Genomic DNA, 20423 nt, shown 5'->3' with positions numbered 1-20423 from the left:
TATTCGAATTTCAAATAAAATGGTAAATTAAAAAATTAAAGGAACTAATTAAAAAAAAACGCACGTTTGTATTGGCCCAACTCTCTACATAATGTGGCTAAAATGCAAGTTGACTTCAGCACCAAGTCAAGGGTTTATATCAATAGTGATAAATAATTATGTTCTAACATCGCATTCTTTGTTTTTAAGGTCTGATAGATAGTATCTTCACAAAATTTGTCTTTCGATTTATTATCAGGTTCTAATGATTAAGCTACAAAGTGATCATGGGAACTTTGTAATAAAACGACATAAATCTGTTGATTTTCAGCTCGTTTGATTCGTCATGGCGAGAACTTTGGTGGCAGATGGTTTTATCAGAAAAAGGAACTGAACTGAATTTTATAAGAAGAACTTAATATCTCTCTCCTAAAAAAAGAGCAATGATTCATACAAATCAATAAAAGAATCGAATCATTGTTAGATTTTGAAGGGGTCAGATTAGATTTTATTGTTATTTCCTTAAATCGTCCGTAATAGGTTAACTGGCAACAAATGTGGGAACATAAAGGTGAAAACACACTTATTAGAATTACAATTCAATATGCATTACATTTATTTTTTTACATAGGGTTTCATGCACGTGCCTTTATTCTCTGAGTTACTCTTGATTACGTTTTGATAAATTAATTCAGGCTAGACTCTTTTGAATTTGTTTATGTCCACGGTTTATATCTAATCGATATCTGGTGGACCTGGCAGTAGTATTGATAATCGTTTTAAAAAGAGATCTAAATATTCTCTGACTCCGCTTTGGTAGCACTAGCACTTGTCACTGTCACCTTATCACCTGTCAGTGTGACAAGCGTGACTTGTGTGTAGTTTTGCTTGTGTGTGTTTTTGGTTTTTTGGGCATCTTTTTGTTTCGATCTTGCGATTTGGTTTGGCAAGAACTTGGGCACCATCAGCATTACTTACCGTGATATTTCTTGCTATCCTTTTGTGAGGTTCTAATTCTAAAGGTTGTTAAAGTGGTTTCTAGAATTTGATAGTAAAAATGACTGCGCCTATGGAAAGGATCCAAATACTGGATGATATTGAAAAAGATATAATAACATGTCTCCAATGTGCAGGTAAGAATTGTTTGAAAATGTAGTATAACCTAACAAACAATTTTGAAAGATTGGATATAAAGATTCAGAAATTTTATTATATTGCTGACCATTTTGTTGTGACACAAACTAACTGTGAAATCCTTGTTTCAGCTCAAGCACTGCTGGAGCTGAGCAAAGAAAAGTCGGGTCAAAAACAAGCGGAAACAAACACTTCACAATTTCTGAGAACTTTGAGTCAAGTGGAATCGAAGCTAAGTGATCAGATCAACTATTTGACTCAAGTTTCTACCGGGCAACCTCATGAAGGATCAGGTTATGCGTCACAGAAAGTTTTGCAGATGGCATGGCATAGACTGGAGCATGTCCGCTCTTGGGTGAATGAGCTGGACCGCCTGAAGGCTTCTCACCTGTCTGCCACAAGATCAGTGTCAGGAAATGTACAGAATGGCAACATGACATCTTCAAGCACCAGTACTTGATACAAACTGTAACTTTTCAAGTGTTATGCAAGAGACTATGTGCATAGAACTGCATTCTTGTTATCTACACTAATTTACACAAGTGATTGTGAATGTATTCTGTATTCTGGCCATGTGTAAGCCAAGACTCTTCTTTGTTTTAGTTAAAAGTGTTAAATTAATAAAGAAAATACATACCACATTAAGAGTTGGTTCATGTCTGACGTAAAATATGTCGAGCTTAGCATTGGTCGCACTAACATATCATCGGTCGAGTGTGAACTGTCAAGAGTTTTTCTATACATTTATCTGTTCTGGCGTTATGCGACCGATAATATGCAACGCATGTTTCATCAGATATGAATGAACCCTTACTTAAAATTGCTTAAATAAATATTCTGTAGTAATTGTAGGCTAATGCTATTAATTATATGATATTAATGTTTCGCATCTGAATATTTGTGTAATAGTCATTTAATTATAATAAATAATGTATTGAGAATAATTTAGTAAACTAAATAGAATTTTATATCCTTAATTGTACCAATAATATACAATTTAAAAAGATGCGTAAATTCATTGATTGTAGTAAATACTGTATAACTGTATTTGTTAGTTTTTGGAAATGTATCACACACTATAATGCACAATAAATGATATCATTAAATCATTATAAAATTCACATTCATTTATTTGAAATTTAAAAAATATCTCATGAAAGGCAGAGTAATTTCCTACCATAATTTGCAGCCTATTGCCGCCTTCGGTTATTTCCCGTAAACACCTGATGCTCGTGTTGTTGCAATATCTGGGAGCACGGCAGAGCTCCCGCCAAGACGAGCTCGAAGCAAATACAGCCGTACCATCATTTACTGGAACCATTTCACTGCATTTTCAGTCCCCTATTTGAGAACTTCTGGATAAAATCAAAACGCAAAAATTTTCGTTTTCAAGTTAGCTATAATCACATACTTAAAATTCAAGATTTGGTAGAAAGTTAAGGTTAAAATGACCACATAAAGGGAAAACTATAGGAAAAGCTAAATAATCAAAGATCTGGAATAGGTCTGGTGACCCTGATTAGAAAACACAAGAGCCCAATCAAACTTTTTGAAATAACTATCGACCTTGCCTTTACAAATAATCGATAGTCCTGATGTATCCTGAGAAGTACCCAATGAGGAACCCTCAGCTAGTCTCAGCTGAAGCCCGCGTTTCTACGCAACGGCCAGTCAAACTTAACTAGGTATACAATCGCAGTAAGGAATCTTTGACTTGGCACGACTTTGTGTAGATTTCATTACTTTTTAGAGATAAACAAACTATTCCTTCGAGGTTTGGCTAGTTATTTACAGAATGTTTTTGGTGGGAGTTTTCCTTCACCAAGCATCAATCAAGTTAAAACAGCTTGTGTTGTGAGCCTAAACGAGAATTATGATGTCTCAGTCCCTTTACAACTTTCTAATGTGACGTCACTGCGTTACGGTCACATCACAGGGCACCGTGCATTTGCGCAACAAGATATATTAGCACCATGCACCCGTTAGCCTAGCCCACACAGTTTTCCCTGCATTAGATAAACTCGCGGGAAATAGTATACTACCTACACAATTTGACCGTATAACGTCATCCGTAGGAAATGTTAAGCATCTACTATACATATAGCTGGCTAGGTACCTATATACGTTTTATCTTGTTAATCGTGTATGTAGTCACATGCCAGAGTTGTATTTGTATACAAATATTCATTGGTCACGTGTAAATGATAAAAAGGTCAATGCAGTTGGACTATTTGATACCATTCATCAGTTGTGTGTGGCTTTGTTATATTTGAATGACATACTTATGTGCATTGTTTCCTTCCTTATGTGTACATATGTTACGCACCAATTCGTGATGAGGAAACATTTTTATTTTATATGTATTGTGTTGATAGAAATGAGACTAATTCTAAAGTCTATCTAATTAATTATTAAAGTAATGAACTTAGATGATGCAGTAAATACACACAAAATTACAGTCTGGTTATTCTGTACACTATTGCACACCTCTTCTTAATTAATAAGTCAGTTTTTGTTTACAGTTAGGACTAGATTGTAACATTATTGGTGATGGTGAAGTGTGTGTTACAACCAATGTGTGCATATTTGCCTAGCCCCCAAGGGAGAAAGGCGTGAAGTTACATTGCTATCGGCTATTTCACGAATTACTATCATAGTAATTTTTATCCTTACTGTGCATTGCTGCCAAGTGCTAAAAGTTTATTACATTTAAGTTTTATTTTAATTTGGGTAATGAGGAGTATGTGTTACTGTAGGTAGGGTAAGTAGAGGTAGTAAAAACAAAGTAGATACTTCATCAAAAATTTATTGCAAATTATATGAAATTTAAAATACACTGATGCTGAAAATAGTTTTAGATCAATAACCAAGTGTACATGAGATCACACCTAGTATGAGGTCACAATATAACTTTTAGATAAATAATTTGAAAATATTTTGCATTCAAATATAATTAATCCTTTGGTAAAAACTGCCACTTCCGTGCCACTCAAAAGTGAAAAGTCATATAAAAATGTGGACAGGAAGAATCTTATTTAAAACACAACAATTCTCCTTTTGGTCACCAGTGTGGGCTGGTATCAACTCTAACACAAAACGACATTTACTTGGAATGCATTTGCCATAACTCAAGGACAACCAACAGGGAATGGTAGCACATTGCTGAGTTTTGCAAATATACAATGTTTAAGAATGATCATACTATTGATTGACCTGACTGCACCTGTCTATATGAGTGGATGCGAATAATATATTACATTCATCATGATTGCACACCATCTTGGAGACAGATTTGGATTCATATATTATTATCTGCGTCAAGCATAGATTATTTCTTTAAAATCCATCACTCTTAGGAAGTGTATCAGTCTTGTCTGCATTTAGCAATTTCTTGGCATTGACTTGGAATTGAAAGTAAAATATCCTTGCCAACTTGTTCTGTTGCATAAATTACCTTTTATCACAAAGTGTTGTCATTAAATTTAAGAATACAATATATATTAAATATGTTAATTAATATAAAATGTGAAAGAAATTTTACTATCATTAAACATCCAATTAGTATTAAGCTACATTTATACACATTTGTAAATCTACAATACTTATTAAAATCATTTTATCTACAATTACTTTTGTTCAACACATAAGTAACTACACAACACCACATTTACTCTTTGAGACAATAAATTTGTCATATGAGGTAATTTATATTATTTCCAAAAACAAGATTAACTATTATAATAAAAATTCAATGCAGGTACTATGTTACATATTTGAAGAGAGTTTTGCACATACACTATTTTACTGATATGTCATCAATCATCAATACAGCTGATAACACAATCAGTTGATATACCATGCAAAAACCAACTTGATAACTATGCCTTTATCTGAATTCACGTAAGCATGCTATTAAGCACATTCTTGCCATTACAAAATAAATAAATTACAGTATTATAACAGTAGATAAATTAACTAGTTATAATTAGACATTTAGTGCAGGTCATTAGTTGTGTGACACAACAATACGATCACTCCTCTTTTCAGCTCCTTTGATTGGCATTGGCCTTAGTGAATTTTTCTATATCATCGAGTGACCTCTTGGCCTTTGATGATATATCATCCATTGATCTCCTTGCGGTTGAAGTAATATCATCCAGAGATTTCTTTGTGTGTGATAATAATTCATCTGTGCTTTTACATGCTGTGCTTGCCAGTTCCTTTATTTCTGAGTCTATTTTACCGATGACCCACTCGATAGCTTGGCGACCTTTACCAGCGTTCAAAGAAATTTTGTTGGTTAAGAGATCTTCCATGTAGCTACTAAGTGGTACACCCTGAAAAAAATATTTTGGTTGTAGAAACAGCTTGGTAGCTAAATAAAAGATAAGGTAGAGAACATCAAACCTGATGTCTTGCTAATCTACCCACTTATTGATTAAATAAATATACATTGTTTTTAATACAATTTAGGTAGGTAATTCACAACAAGAATACACTATCACTATTTTTAGTTTTTAAAGTGAATAACACCTACACACAGAAATTAAAAGAAACTAATTAGAATATAATAGCATTTGTTTACAGTCATGTGAACATAATTAAGAGTGAAAAGAAAACTAACTACAGAGAATTTTATAAAATGTAAAAGGTAACTTACTTGTACTGTGACTACAGCCTCCTGTGTTAGCAAGGTTTTCGAAGTATCAGATGGATGTGGTGTGTACCGTACAGTCTCATCGACGGCAATGTATCGGCAGAATGTGAGGTTTGTTGTTTTTAAGGTCATCTGTCGTTCATTTGGGTTCACTTCAGATTTTTCGCTAGCGTAGCAAATTTTCGCAGTTCCAATGAGCTAAAAATAAAATATTATGTAAATTAGCCAAGTCTTTCAACCACATTCACGAAACTTTAGGTTAATAATTTTTTTTTTTTTATGAAATGTTGTAATTAATGAAACAATATTGCGAAACTTACTGCTTGTGCCCATCTCGGGAAAAACCATTTGGAACTGACGAGTCTGTGTGTGACTAAAACCCCATCCACAACCTTCCTTTCGATTACATCGGTTCCGATAACTGCTGGGTTCATAGGATTGGGGTATTTTCTCCATGCTGCTTGAGCAACCGTCTCCCACGGATGGCTGTAAAACGAAACAAAGACATAGAGTTGATTGAAATGATAGATAATATTGTGAGGTCTAGCCTCACAAATTCAAGGTTGCGTCATAATATCAATCGTCACAACTTACTTGAAAGTGTGTTCTGATGTCCAAATCTTCATTTTAGTGTCGAATTGTCTACGAAATTAATCAATAATTTAGAGATAATATCAAAATTATCTCATTAGTGGCCTGGTATTTCCTTGAACTTCCGTTACATATTAGGTAGTCACATTTACACACAGACGACCTTTATCCTCTGTGTCGAGGTTTGAAGTGACCAATTTCTTATCAGTGAATCTACTAAATGAAAACGTTTCCAAAGAAAATACGAAAACTACTGTTTTAAAAGCATCAATGCTTTTGTTGGTTTTAAGATAAAATTATTCGTTGGCCCCAAAAACTGCAACATCGCAATCATCACGTACTAAATTAAATTAGAATAGATGTTCCGATTGTTATTTAATAAAATTATTAATATTTCAAAAAAATACCAAATTTGATAGATTTTTATTATGGTAACACATATAATGTCTAGAAAAGGAATGCGGAATACGGATGTAGAAATTGATTTTTTATTTCTTTGAATGAAGTTGCCCCCATATTTATTCATCAATGATACAAAATTTAATTTTATTTCGCTGATACCATGTTGTAATTGCATATTACGATTTTGAAATCCTTAACCTCTGTAAATATTTTAATTTTTACATTATGGCGGGAAAGTTTAAGATTTAACTTTAAGTTCATTTGAAGGTTGAGTGATTGACGTTTTATTTTATTGACAATCTCAATTTCGGATTTGACAGATTGTTCAATTTGGTCAAAGTGGAGTGTTTGGGCAGTGTGATTTTTCTAATATTTTTAGTGAATTACAAGAATAATCAGTGAAGTGAAAATTGGTATAGCCGCCACAGGAATATTATGTTTCTTTTAGTCCAGTAACTATGTACGTATGGCTTTTTAACTCTTAGTTGTTATGTAGTAATCGTACACCGCTAGTGATAACAAGTTACCTCAATATAACTTGCGTTTTTATTTAGGTATCTAATAATCCTCCTTAGATAGATTGAAAAGAAGTCATATAAGTAAATTGTGAACACAAATAGTGATAGATTTTCTTATTTTTTAAACTTAAGTTACTACCCTCAATTTATAAACTTGTCGCTTATTTTAACGCAGATAGCAAAAAAGGATTAGAGCAAGATGACTACTGAATCTGAAGAAAAAGCCCTCCGCTACAGGAGGGCTCAAAGCGTCTCGAAAGCAGAGGAAATAACTGAGCAGGAGAAAAAAGTTCGAAAACTGCAATTGGATAAGCCGTAAGTCGTATTTTTATAATATTTTCAACGTGAATTTAATATAATATTAAAAGAATAACATAAGAAAGAGTTTAACTAAATATAGCAAAGTTTAAAGAGCTTGTTTGAGTTGTTTAAAAAGTGTTTCATATATTATCATGTGGCTATCAACATATCTATTATCTATTAAACTAGGTCTGTTTTTCTGTTAAATATTATTGAGATAATTATTGTATACATCTTTACTCTGTTAAAAAAATAATTCACTCAAAATTTGAATATTTGGTTAATACAAACCAAATATTTTCTTATAAGACAGTTTTGTTATAATAATTTTGATCACGGGAGTATTATTCCTATTAATATTTTGTTGTTCCAGCATTCACACTCCAAGAGATTCTCTATTCTCATGGAGCTCAGAGTTCAATGACTTTACTGGTCTCGTCAACTGGGGCTTCTTGATGCTCTCTATCGGAGGAGTCCGATTAGGTCTTGAAAATTTTTTGAAGTAAGTACTTCCTTTGAATAATTCATTTATTATATTGATTGATGAAAACCAAGTAACAATGTTTAATACTAAGTATTAATAGAAAATCTTGTAGTGTAAACATCAATGATTATTCAGTGCTTGATTTAGTACTCTTAGATATTATAGAGTTCCCTATAAATTAAAAAGAAAAACTATTGCAATCCTTTTATAAATTCTTCGACTAATCTTGGTTTCTTTTTCCGCTGTTCAGAATGACAAATCAGGTATGTAAATTATGTTAATTATTACAATTACCACTACATACATGCAACTACTTGGCTTATATTTGGCCTCAAGGTTGTGACATATAAAAAAAGATCTTGTATAGTAACTTAGCCATAAATGGACTAAAGACGGCCAAATTATTATATCTAACAATCTTAGATAGTGATATATTACTTCTATGTTAATGCTTATTGCCAAATACACATGTACATTGTACTTAACTATTCTAGTAGTGGATTTTGCACTTTGTATCATGATGTCATACTCATACTGTGTTTATTACCACTGACCAATGTCCAATGGTAATTATTTGACCTTACACAAGGCTAGCAAGATGTTGGGAAGTTTCCTGAAGAAATAAATTAAAATATCATTATTTTAGTACTTGTTTGTAAATAGTTTTTTTCAGGGCCAGGCAATAAATAGGCAATCTGTATTTTACGCAAGTCTGTTCCGCAACCTTTTGAAAGAGCAAACATTTGGTAGATGAGGAAAGATTTTTAATAATAATGCAATTCCTCTTCTTTTCCTTAGTCACTGATCTGACTCATCCTGTCAGTTTTTCCTAGTCAGAATGATTTGATTAATAATTATTGATAACGACTGCTCGTTTGGCGCGGTGGCTGGACCACTAGCTGCCGTGCAACGTGTAGCGGGCACGCGATTTCCGGATTGTCTGGGTGTCATGTGTATGTGAATTTGTAAACGTACCCACGGCACAAGAGAAAATCCTAGTGTGGGGCATAGTCTTTAAAACGTCATTAGTCAGTTGATAAGCACAAAGTGGTTTCGGATTCGATTACCGATCGTATGGCGTGTCTGGAAGAAGCACCAGACTATCTCAGGCCGTGGCATAGGAACGCCAGCAATAGGGCTGGAGTAGGAATAGGGTGGTTTAAACTAGCAATGCCTAGCTTTGTGTAAATGGAAAATTCCGAACCAAAATAATTCGTGGAATCTGACACTCCCTCTCACAAATCTCAGGGAGGAAGGAACAACAAGAAGTACAAAAAGAAGTTAACTGTTATCACGTAGGACTTGCTTGTAAATAGCTGGCCAAATGTGGATAATACATACAGAGTGTTATTAATATCCCTTTACGCAATAACATACATGCTTCATGTATTCTATTTACTGTTATCGTCTTGAATTACAGATACGGATTACGTGTAAACCCGCTTGAATGGATCATAGTGTTAACAGGTTACAATGAAGGTGATCGAAGCCAATACCCTTCAGTTATTCTGATAGTTTGTAAGTATTTCCTAAGGTCATCTTCTGTAGAACGCTTTTGAAGAGACAAATCTATACTTATGGTTTTTCTTCTGGAAAATAAATCTTACTTTAATGCACCTAAAGTTCATTTTCGAATTTTGTTGCTCTTTTTCAGTTTATTAAGGTTTTGGTTCTGGAAAATAAATCTTACTATAATGTTCTTAAAGTTCATTTTCATATTCTGTTGCTCTTTTCAATTTATTTAAGGAGTTTGTTTTTTCAGTTAGCATCGTGCCTATCGTTCTAAGTCTACTTATCGAAAAGGGGATAGCTGTTGTAAGTATTTCTTGAAAATATGTGTTTTTGTAACTACACGATAATTTTAAAGGAAGATTAGGCGTAACGTTTTTTTGTTTGTTTTAGGATTTAATACCAAACAAGCTTGGCATCATATTGCAGATTACTCACTTGCTTCTCATGGTATTACTGCCTATCGCAGTTCTACATTACAGGGGCAACGATTTTAGTTTCGGTAAGCATATTTTAAGTCCTTTGTCTCAATATCTCGACAAATGTCGACAAAGTAGAACAAAAAAGCTATTACAGACAATTAGTAATCATGATTTGCATTTTTTTTCAGTGGGTATAACATCAGTGTGTATGCTCTACTTGATAATATTTTTGAAATTGTGGAGTTACACTCAAACGAATTATTGGTGCCGCCTTGGATTAAAGAAAAAGTATTCGGATACTAAACTTCGTAGACAAAGTTTGTCTGCACCTAATTGGAGTAAGTTGAATTAAGAATTATATATTATTATTGATAAAAATAAGAAATATAAGGCTGGTAATACACTATCAAACTTAACATTTTGTTGGTCCATAAAATCCTATAACGCAACAGAATAAGGACTTGTTTCACAATGTCTGGATAGCCGCTATGTATCAGATAACTTTGAATTAAGAACGTAATTTGTGTGGACTACTACTGTCACATGAGTTTATTGGGCACTAATATGAAGGTGGTTAGACAGACGCTAAGCAACTTTTTGTTATTCGTGTATCAAATAGTTTCAGCAGATTTTTTTTTTTTCTAACAATGACAAACAGTTTAGAAAGTTATAGGCACATATTTGATAAGTGTAATACCGGCCTTAAAGATCATGACACCATTAGTATTGAGTAATATTTGAGGACACAGAGTTAAAGGTTATTCAATGATTACAGATAAACTTGTTTCGGCCGAGCAAGAGCGTAAGTTTGATATGGTTTTGTGTGTGTTCACTTCCTTATATAAAAAAAAAAACTATATTTCCTGCTTTGAGTGCCGTTTTTTTCTTTTAAATGCGTGTGTGTTTTGTAGTTTTGTCTTTTTTTTTTGTTTTTTGAAGCTTTATTGTTTTGCAGAGTATAATTTTAGTTAGCTTTGGTTGCAGTATTTGTTGAAAACTCAGTAGACCACTGCTTGCCTTCTATTAGCATTTATTATAGAAAATATAATTCTAATATCGATTATTGCACTTAATTCTTTAATCGTACGTTACGTAACATTGTTTTCGGCTCCTAAAAACACTTCTACAACTGTTATCACATCCTTTTACTATCTGTACTTATTATTTTTATCTAGTAATCTGAAGTTGCGTGAAAGGCATGTGTAATATACACTAATCGCACTTTAAGTCAATAATTGATAACTAATGGACGATATCAATGTACAAACTATCTGGATTGGTCTATGCAACAGCCAACTATTTAATTTCGGGCTAATTTAATCAAGCTAATTTTAAACTATCTCTAGTGAAGTGTAGGTTTATTAATTCACTGAAACTAGTCAATTCAACTACATATTAATAAAATTTCGCACATTAATTTTGCTGTTTTTAATATCTATAAACGTAATCTAAGAACAATTATGACACCGTATGTAATTATGATATTGTACGTTGTAAATATAGCCAAATATCTTGCGATTGCGGTATCACTTCAACTATACAATCAGTCAAAGGAAGTCTGGAAACTCAATCAGGATTAAGATATCATTCTTAGATTCGAGAGACGCACTTTAGGTACAAATTGCACTAAGACTTTTCACATCATACGTGATGGCATTATTTTATTTCTACTCGTGTCACGCTCAGGCTTCGTATGAATTATTCTCAGATTGTCCTAATAAATTCATAAGATTTTCTTTTATATTTCGGTAAAGGCTACAAGGAAAGGATTGTCTAATTTGGTTGGTTCAGACGTTCCGGAGTTAGGCACCACACGCCTGAGCAAAGGCATCTTCTCACACAGAGATGGTTAGGAGTTATGCGTATCAGTATAATATTAGAATGTCTCTGATTTTATTATAACTTCCGTGAGACATACTAAATGCATTATTATGTTATTGGCTTACTCACGATTATGCTAGAGGCTCATATTAATGAGCAGCATTCCGCGACACATGACGCGGCAATTCTAGCATGGCTTGAAACTAGTTGAGTTCCTCGTCAAATAGTTAGGTGAGTAAGCCGATAACATATAATAATTAAGTCTGTGATTATTTTCTAAAGACAATCCAGATAGCTGTTCTATTGAAAATGTCCGTTAGGTTATCACCAATTAGTACCTAACTAATGACCCTTTCCCAACAGAGAGTAAGGAGGACCTAATCAATGACACTCCGGCTGCAGCGAGATTGACCAAGTACCCGGATAACCTGAACTTAAAAGACCTGGTATACTTTATGTTGGCCCCCACCCTTTGTTATGAGTTGAATTTCCCCAGAACTGCACGGTTAGTTTTGAATGCATTTGTTTTATTTTTATTTTTAGTTGTAGTAGTAGAAGGTCGACTGTGTCACCCGAGTCAATTATGAAGCCGTTATTATAATAATGACTGTGACTGTGATACCTACTGTGTTTAATAAATGCAACTATTATTTTTTCACGGCATGCCTGTCTGAGTGGTTTTTGCGTAGCGTTACCAGTAGTTAAATAGCATAATTTTAAGATAATAATAGTTTATTTGCGCATGCCAACTAGTTGAGTAGTTTTTGACAGATCGTGTTTTTGAAGGACTTTATGGCTTGGTGATGCCAACTCGAAGTCTTAACTACTATATCACGAGTGTCCTATTTGAACTAAAGTGTTAACCACTTAGAGAGACAATTATTAGCCAAGTAGGTACAGGTGTGGATCGAGGGCAATAAACTCACGTTTTTTATTAAACAAACGTGAGACAACACGTGTCCTGTAATCATGCTATCTCGATAGATATCAATGCAAACACGAGAATTTTATAAAGCACGTGGCTTTTGTTTATTAACGTCAAAATTTTGAATGATCGCTCCACGTAATGGTGGAATTATTAAACTAAATATATTTAAGCCAGACATGACGACACGGTTTATTTGCAGGAAAATTTAAGGTTAAAGGTTTTACCAATAGTGCTATAGGTTTTATTAAATTTTCCTTATTCAAATTCCAAATGCCCGTGACTAACTAAACCTCTTGTCTGCCGTTATGTGAGACACAATAGAAAACACATTGTGTCTCGCATACATCTACCTATCGACATATAACGCGTTAAGGAGGAAAATTACAAACAGATATTGTTTAGCGACTAATTAAAACCTAGTTTTAATGAACACCCCTATTACATGGGACTTATAGGTAACACAAATGGTGAAAAGTGGGTGCACATTGTACCTATAGCGGCGTTAAGTGCCGTAATGTGCACCTCTGCCTACCCCTTCGGGGATAAAAGTCGTGCCGTTGCATTTTAACTAACAGTCAAACTACATAAGTAACAATATCTATTTCAGGATCAGGAAGCGTTTTGTAATTAAAAGGGTATTGGAGCTGTTCTTCGGTATAAATCTAGCGTTGGCGTTGTTCCAACAATGGATGATACCTACCATCACGAATTCTGTGGAAACTTTCACCAAGATGGATGTTATAAGGATAACAGAGAGACTGTTGAAATTAGCTGTAAGTGAATTTTATAAACTCTGCCATATTAACTATTATACATGCTGATGTTTGTTGACTAAACGGTTATATCACCATATTTAGATTTACATAAATAATGGGTATCAATACTTCACAAATATTTGGCAATCCATTCAAACATCCTAAACATGAGAATTGCGAATTCAAACGCAGAATAAATTCAAGGTATACTTAAACAATATCTTGACCTTGTCTTGTCTTGACCTTGTTATATACATTAACAGCCCTTGGCTGCCCACTGTTGGGTTATGGGTACCCTTACCCTCGATCTGGACTATGGTTTAAGAGGGGCTGCCATTGCTATAATCTCCATGCTTGGTAGACGGGCGAGTAATGGAGATTGCAATTTAAAAGGTACAGTTTTATCAGAGAGTGCCTACTGTGGCACGGGCTTTAAATGTCTAGTTCTTTAATCGGGTCTTAAGATACTGCAGGACTTAGGGCTGCGTACTGCCTAGTGGGTACCGGGGCTCTAGCTCGAAAGGCAGGAGTAGAAACGGGGTGGTTTTTGGTCCGTAACATCCTGACACTAACTCTCGCCTCGCCCAAGGCGGGAGAAGTTATACGATGATTTCCCCCCTTTCACTGTAAGAAGAATGAAGTGTATTTATTCTGTTCTGCTGTCACAATGTGGCAAAACCTTGTTATATGCAAAGTAGGTATTAAAATACAACGAGTGAAAGAAACATAATACTACAGAGTCAAGCTGCAATTTTGAAATAGAACAAATTGTCTGAATGCTAGTCGCCCACGCAAGTAGACAGTGCACGAGACCTGCTAATGAACTGGCAAGTCGACAAGCCATAAAAATAATTACGGATATCAAGCCGGTACCTACCAATTGGCTCTCATTCATAAATTCATTTGCTTAAGTGCTAGACATCTTGATCGGCTTGGTAATTAAACATAGCAACAATTACTGTGGTTAAACATGACGAGAACACGACACAACAATACTATTCGATCCTGTATAACCTTAGTACGAGTTTGATTTACGTTTAAAGTAATCGAAATGCGTTTGGCGCTCTGATTGGCCGGCTCGAATAAACCAACCAATCAAACTCATACTAAGGAGATCACGGAGAGTAGTCGTTTTTTTCGAAGGGCCAATTAGAAGTGTCTTTTATTAATGTTTGATATATTCTTGCAAAACGATTAGGTTCCCAACTACTATGTATAATTTGTAAATTGAATCTAGCTACATGCCACTTTCTTCAACCTTCAAATTCTACACAGGTGCCAAGAAACAAGGTCATCTTATTGTTAAGTGATCAAAGAATGTTTTAAAGAAATAAATCCATTGTTCTGTGTTTGGTACTTTGCTCGTGCAATTGTTTTAGAAGCTGCGTATCTATTACGTATATTCATTCATAGTTTTATTTTATGTCTCTTTGCTTTTTGTGTTAACTAAATAACTTTAGTGGAGATAGTACAAAAAATGATCGTATTAAGCTCCTTCGAGCTATTCCATAACTACTTCGAGAAGCTCGTTTACTAAGAAAGAAAAAATAAAATATATTTTCAAGATATGAAACCTATCCCAGCTAAGTAGAATTTAGGTATATTATAAGTTTCACCATATGATACAGTCATGTTCGAAATGATTTAGTAGTATGGAGTAGTTAGAGATTGTATCATAAATATGTATGTATGTATGTATTACAAAGAATATTTCTTATTCTAAAGTTTTAATAAATCATTTTAGTCTTTCAATAAACTTATTCTCATTCCCATCTTAATGTTCCAGGTACCAAACCATCTGCTCTGGCTATGTTTCTTCTACCTCACCTTCCATTCGTTCCTAAACCTGATGGGTGAGCTGCTACAATTCGCTGATCGCAAGTTCTATGGAGACTGGTGGAATGCCAACAACATATCCGTGTTCTGGAGTACTTGGAACATGCCAGTACACATGTGGGCGGTCAGACACGTGTACAAACCAATTACTGGAATGGGATTCAGCAAGTTCAATGCTGGACTCGTTGTGTTCGCCATATCTGCGTTGTTCCATGAATATTTGGTGAGTAATTTTAAGTACTAAGTACTAAGGCCTCCCCCTTAGTCCTCCACGTTCTCCTTGAGTAAGGGGGAGGCCTTTGTTCAACAGTGGACGTCTTCTGGCTGATGATGATGATGACTAAGGGATAGGTAGCAGGTCATCTTAATATTGTTGTAAAAAGTTGTAACTACGATCTCGAAGTTAAGAAGCAAAACCCTCCTTCGCAGAGAGATCTTTATTCAGTACTATACGATTGACTAGACATAGTTTTTAAAATGTGAAATAATATTATGTTTGATTTCAAATCAGCTAGTATTTTTTCAATACGCAATTTTGTTACTAACTTTACGAATGACATTTACAAATTCATAATTGTTACAGGTCAGTGTCCCACTACAAATGTTTAGGATTTGGGCGTTCTTAAGTATGATGGCCCAACCGCCGATGGCGGTGATCTCTCGCACTGCCGAAATAAAGCTCGGAGCACGTTGGGGTAACCTTATGGTGTGGAGCTCTTTAATCCTTGGCCAGCCCCTAGCCATCATGATGTACTACCACGATTACGCCATGTTGCATTTTAAACCAACGGTAGAAGTGCCATAATTGAATGAACTTATGCGGAGATTATTGGTGAAAAGGTTTTGTAGCACTTTAAAATGTTTTATTTATATAATTTATTATAGGAAATACTTATTCATCATGACAAAGTATGTTAATCACTCTTTTTTCATCTAATGGTGTTCAAAAGGTGCATGGTAATTATTCACATTTTTTTTGTATCATATTTTAAGAGTGTTGCAAAATCTTTTTCGTATTTATTTATTTATTAGAGTTATTACAACAATATTTATGAAATAATTGTAATCGATTGGTTGTTTTAGTCAAGAATTTGCCAAAATTTTTATACTATGAATTTAGGATTAGGATAGATGTAAGAATAATAATTATTTTGTATATTATTAAGTCAAGCAATTCATGTGTTCTAGTAATAAGTTTTACAGTAGTGGTTGAACTAAAACAGTTTTTATTTATGGTGTAGGTTGTCGAAGATTTAGGTGTTAGAACATGGGGCTAATTTTGGTAAAATTTAAGTCTGTTTTGTTGGGCAACTGTTCAACAGATCCCTCTTTTTCCTGAATTTCTAGCATTTTAATTAAGACTGAATGCACTTCGGTGCTACACAATATATTGTGATATTCTAGGCCATGTCTCGAAAAAACTAAATGCATTCTTCTCAATGTATTACATTCTAATTTCGAGTTTAAAATGAGAATTGATCTTCTCTAAATTGCTACTAATGAACTTTTTTTTTGTACAAACTATCATGGGTAAAATTGATTTTGAGAGAATGTTTTACGTAACGTTTCTTACTCTTTTACTGTGCAATACAGGAAATTATGAATAATGCTATTTATTATTTTTTATAGCCATATTGTAAATCACATTTATAATAGAAAAGCATTTAAATGAATTTGTTATAATTGGATTTATATAATGTTCAGTAAGTATTTACTTACTTATATTTATATTTTACATGTTTTCTACTTTTATAAGAATATAAAGTAATTTTTGATAATTAAAAGAGTGTTTTATTTCACTCCATGTCGGGTTGAATAGACTGAGCTGCGGAAATAGTTTCGGAAATTAGATTTTGGCATAGTACAAGACACGTTTGTAGTCACAGAAATACCAGTCGTTAATGCGTGGCTGTATACACGTGACGTTTCTTATATTAGCTGGCATGCGCAAACGCACGTGAGAGAGACACGCCGAAGAAATTATAAATGTATGTGTTTCAACCTTGGATATGTCCGGGCGTACATTATAGTTGGGATGTCACTGATTACGTGATAACAAAAATATCTCCGTCAGATTAAACCTTTGACGCGTTGTCGGCATGTGCAGAGGTCGTTGAACCCTTATCTGGTTGCCTTGAACTCCAATACGTGTTGCTGTTAGTGTGATCAATACACGATTCAATTTCGTGACGAGACGCTACTTTGTCTAGTTAAGTGTAGGTAAATAGCTGAATAGGTAAACTAGGAAAACTGCGATGTCCCACTTATTTTAATTTTATGATTTTTATGCTGACCGGAATTAATCTTGCAAGATTAATGCAATAAAGATTTCTTCAAAATAAGTCTTAATGTCTTCGAATAAGATCTATTGTACCTTAATTGCTTGTTAATAATTTTTTAATAGATAGTCTAATTCAAATATCGTCATCAAATTTAATTGCATGTTTGTAAGTAAGCATAATTATTTTTAGGGATTTCCATTTTCAGTTTTATCACGTACAAATTGAAAACTGCTGATTAAATAATCTAATATTCTAGATAATAAAATTTTAACACGTTTAGAGCCACCTGTTGTTGTAAAGTGGAACTAAAATGGAGCGCGGATTTCATACAAATACAATAGCTATGCTATTTATAGCTAAGCGAGCGGGAATAAAAATAGGGATGGAGGAGCGTGCAAAAGTTTTTTACGGCGAGGATAGATGTCACTACTGTGACGATGTCGTCATTTAAATAACAAAATGGTTGCAAACATAATTTTTTTTTTTAAGAAGACGTCCCACGTTGGGATTTTCTCCTGTGTCGTGGGTGCGTTTACACACATACAACACACGTGACACCTAAACCAGAAGCAACAATTTGTGGATTGCACAAATTGAGACACAAAGAGTTGCGTGCGGGAATCGAACCCGCTACCCGTTCCATGGCAGCCAACTGGCTGACTGACCGTGAAGTCATACTTTGTTTAAGCCTACTTGTAAGAAGGGAAGTAGGACCTATCTTTTTTATGCTACGACTAAGTAGACATTGCAAGTTAGGTACTGTTTCCTTATTTACGGTCGTAAGATCATTTAAAAATCCAAAACTCTTATAACTACATATTTGAAATTAAAAACGTTTTAGAAAAAAAAAATCTTAAATAAACAATTTTCCTTACCATTTTCATTTAACAAATCTAAATTTAGGACGTTTGTAGTTTATTGGAAAGCGGATCGTCGTCCTATTGAGCTGCGGAGGGCGAGGAATCAATTGATGAAGAGGTCTTGATAACGGGTCGCGAACGTGTCCCGCCTCTGGGAGCGAACCTCTTGTGGCCGGGGTCGCCTGGCTTAACCGAATCACTCCTATCAAGTTTCCTGTTGCATAATAATAACAATGTCGAAAACTTGAGATTATATTCTTGATTCTTGAATATTAATTTGATTAATTTATTGTCTTCGTGTTTGCCATTTGTCATCATTCCTGCTCTTCCCGGGGATTCGTAAGAAACTGGACTGTAACTGGCTCTTGACGATGTTAAGGATTTTAAAAGAAATAAATACTCACCTGCATCATATAGTTTATTCACCTGGGAATAGCTAGGCTATTCTGTAACTTTCAATGCGATCGATCGGTTTTAATCGAGATTATTGTCACAACCAATGACATCGTGGACCACGATCGAATTCACTTCGAATGTTCTAATTGACAGTTCCAGAATAGCTTAGGAAAACCATTTTCTTGACAGTCCCGTTAGCGACTACGTAACTAACAAGCAAGTCCATTGAGAGTTATTATGAAAGTAGGCATATGATTTACGCAAAGTTAAAATCACTTTAATTTAATGCACCTCTGCCGGCCCCTTTGAGGACAGGCACATGTAACCATTCAACCAAGGAGACTGTCACAATGTACATACTTTTGTGTCACTAATGTATCGTAATCACATCTAATTACTAGATGGTAAGATAATAAACGAATCATCATACAAAACGCTGCTAACCAACCTACATATTGTTTGATTTGATGAAATAATTTGATGTACGCAGTTTCAAAGTGGGCAATTAACAAAGCTAGGTTAAACAGAAGTGGGATACGTGTTAGCTTCGGGTTAATCATGTAATAACATTTGCGGGGCGCGCTACTAACAATGTTGACCGTGGTGAGCAAACAGAGTTGGCAACGTCAGCTCACGGCCCGCCGAGCCCGCGCCGCACTGCCGGCTGCTACAACCCTATCCTTCTAAAGTACGTACATATTATATTATATCTATCCATCTACCTCTGTATTTACATAAATTAAAAATATTGGCTAATGTATTTTTTTGTAACAATGTTCTTTTGCAGTGCTGTTTAGGCAAAACCCCTCTGGTTTTCTGTCAATAAGTCATTTTGTCACCACTTGTGGCATGTAAGTTGAGCTGGGTCAAGCATTCGCATCACTCGATAGTGAAAAGTTAATGCACACACATTCTTTCTAGACCTACAAAAATATTAATTTGTGGGTTGCATAAATGGGTTGGGTATAAAGAATCGAATTTGTTACGTGTGAGCCGGTTAATTGAAAATGCCATCAATATTAACTACATCAACGTCAACATAAATGTTTGAGCTAATAAGGTTTATTTGGTTTAGTTATATTTTGTTATCTACCTCTACCTCGATTAGCTTAGAATTGTCATCTATATATTTTTTTCTAAAGCTATCTTTAGTACAGTATGTATGAGAAGGAAAAAGCACAATCCCAAATCACACAGCACACAATTAGCATTGTAATTTAAATACAAATCAGAGGGCATTGTCTTGCAATAACAAGCATATCGTTTCAATTATTAAGGGATAATAAGGAAGGGGTTGCACGGTCGCAGTGGCAGGTCACGCTCACCCAGTGATTACATGTAATTCGCGATTATGAACCAACCCCTCTGCCTCGCGGGCCACCACGCGTGAAATCACTTTGTTCTACAGTTAGCCTCCTCGCTGCCTTGCTCCGTATTAATTAATTGGATATGATAATTCATAAACAAGACATGGATACTAATTTGTTTTCGACAAGTGAATTTAAATTGCGACGCAATAAGTAGAAGTTTGGAAATGCATGAAAAATGA

The 20423-nt window shown here is 34.5% G+C and overlaps 3 protein-coding genes across 4 annotated transcripts; 2 read left to right on the top strand and 1 right to left on the bottom strand.

Moving 5' to 3' along the window:
• Positions 1–822: 822 nt before the first annotated feature.
• On the top strand, positions 823–2234 carry LOC118273131 (mediator of RNA polymerase II transcription subunit 11). Its single transcript, XM_035589930.2, has 2 exons — positions 823–1112; positions 1245–2234. The coding sequence occupies exons 1-2, from the start codon at positions 1037–1039 to the stop codon at positions 1571–1573; spliced, it is 405 nt and encodes a 134-aa protein (XP_035445823.2). The 5' UTR covers positions 823–1036; the 3' UTR covers positions 1574–2234.
• Positions 2235–3903: 1669 nt separating this feature from the next.
• Positions 3904–6561, bottom strand: LOC118273107 (protein slowmo). Its single transcript, XM_035589890.2, has 4 exons — positions 6365–6561; positions 6091–6256; positions 5774–5968; positions 3904–5450 (listed from the first exon to the last, which is right to left on the bottom strand). Exons 1-4 carry the CDS (start codon positions 6394–6396, stop codon positions 5157–5159), a joined length of 687 nt encoding a protein of 228 aa, XP_035445783.1. The 5' UTR covers positions 6397–6561; the 3' UTR covers positions 3904–5156.
• A 390-nt stretch (positions 6562–6951) lies between these two features.
• LOC118273106 (diacylglycerol O-acyltransferase 1) lies at positions 6952–17120 on the top strand. 2 transcript variants are annotated; one of them, XM_035589888.2, is made up of 12 exons: positions 6955–7223; positions 7457–7596; positions 7955–8083; positions 9486–9583; positions 9828–9880; positions 9968–10076; positions 10185–10334; positions 10772–10798; positions 12181–12322; positions 13353–13518; positions 15287–15559; positions 15920–17120. In XM_035589888.2, the coding sequence occupies exons 2-12, from the start codon at positions 7481–7483 to the stop codon at positions 16139–16141; spliced, it is 1485 nt and encodes a 494-aa protein (XP_035445781.2). In that variant the 5' UTR covers positions 6955–7223; positions 7457–7480; the 3' UTR covers positions 16142–17120. The 2 variants fall into 2 exon arrangements, with proteins under 2 accessions (XP_035445782.2, XP_035445781.2); XM_035589889.2 differs by lacking the exon at positions 10772–10798 and having other exon boundaries at positions 6952–7223.
• The last annotated feature ends 3303 nt before the right edge of the window (positions 17121–20423 follow it).

Source organism: Spodoptera frugiperda, chromosome 1 (genome assembly GCF_023101765.2).
Source record: "Spodoptera frugiperda isolate SF20-4 chromosome 1, AGI-APGP_CSIRO_Sfru_2.0, whole genome shotgun sequence".
NCBI classification, from domain to species: Eukaryota; Metazoa; Arthropoda; class Insecta; order Lepidoptera; family Noctuidae; genus Spodoptera; species Spodoptera frugiperda.
The sequence above is the reverse complement of the archived record's forward strand: the minus strand, read 5'-3'. Positions and strand labels throughout refer to the sequence as shown.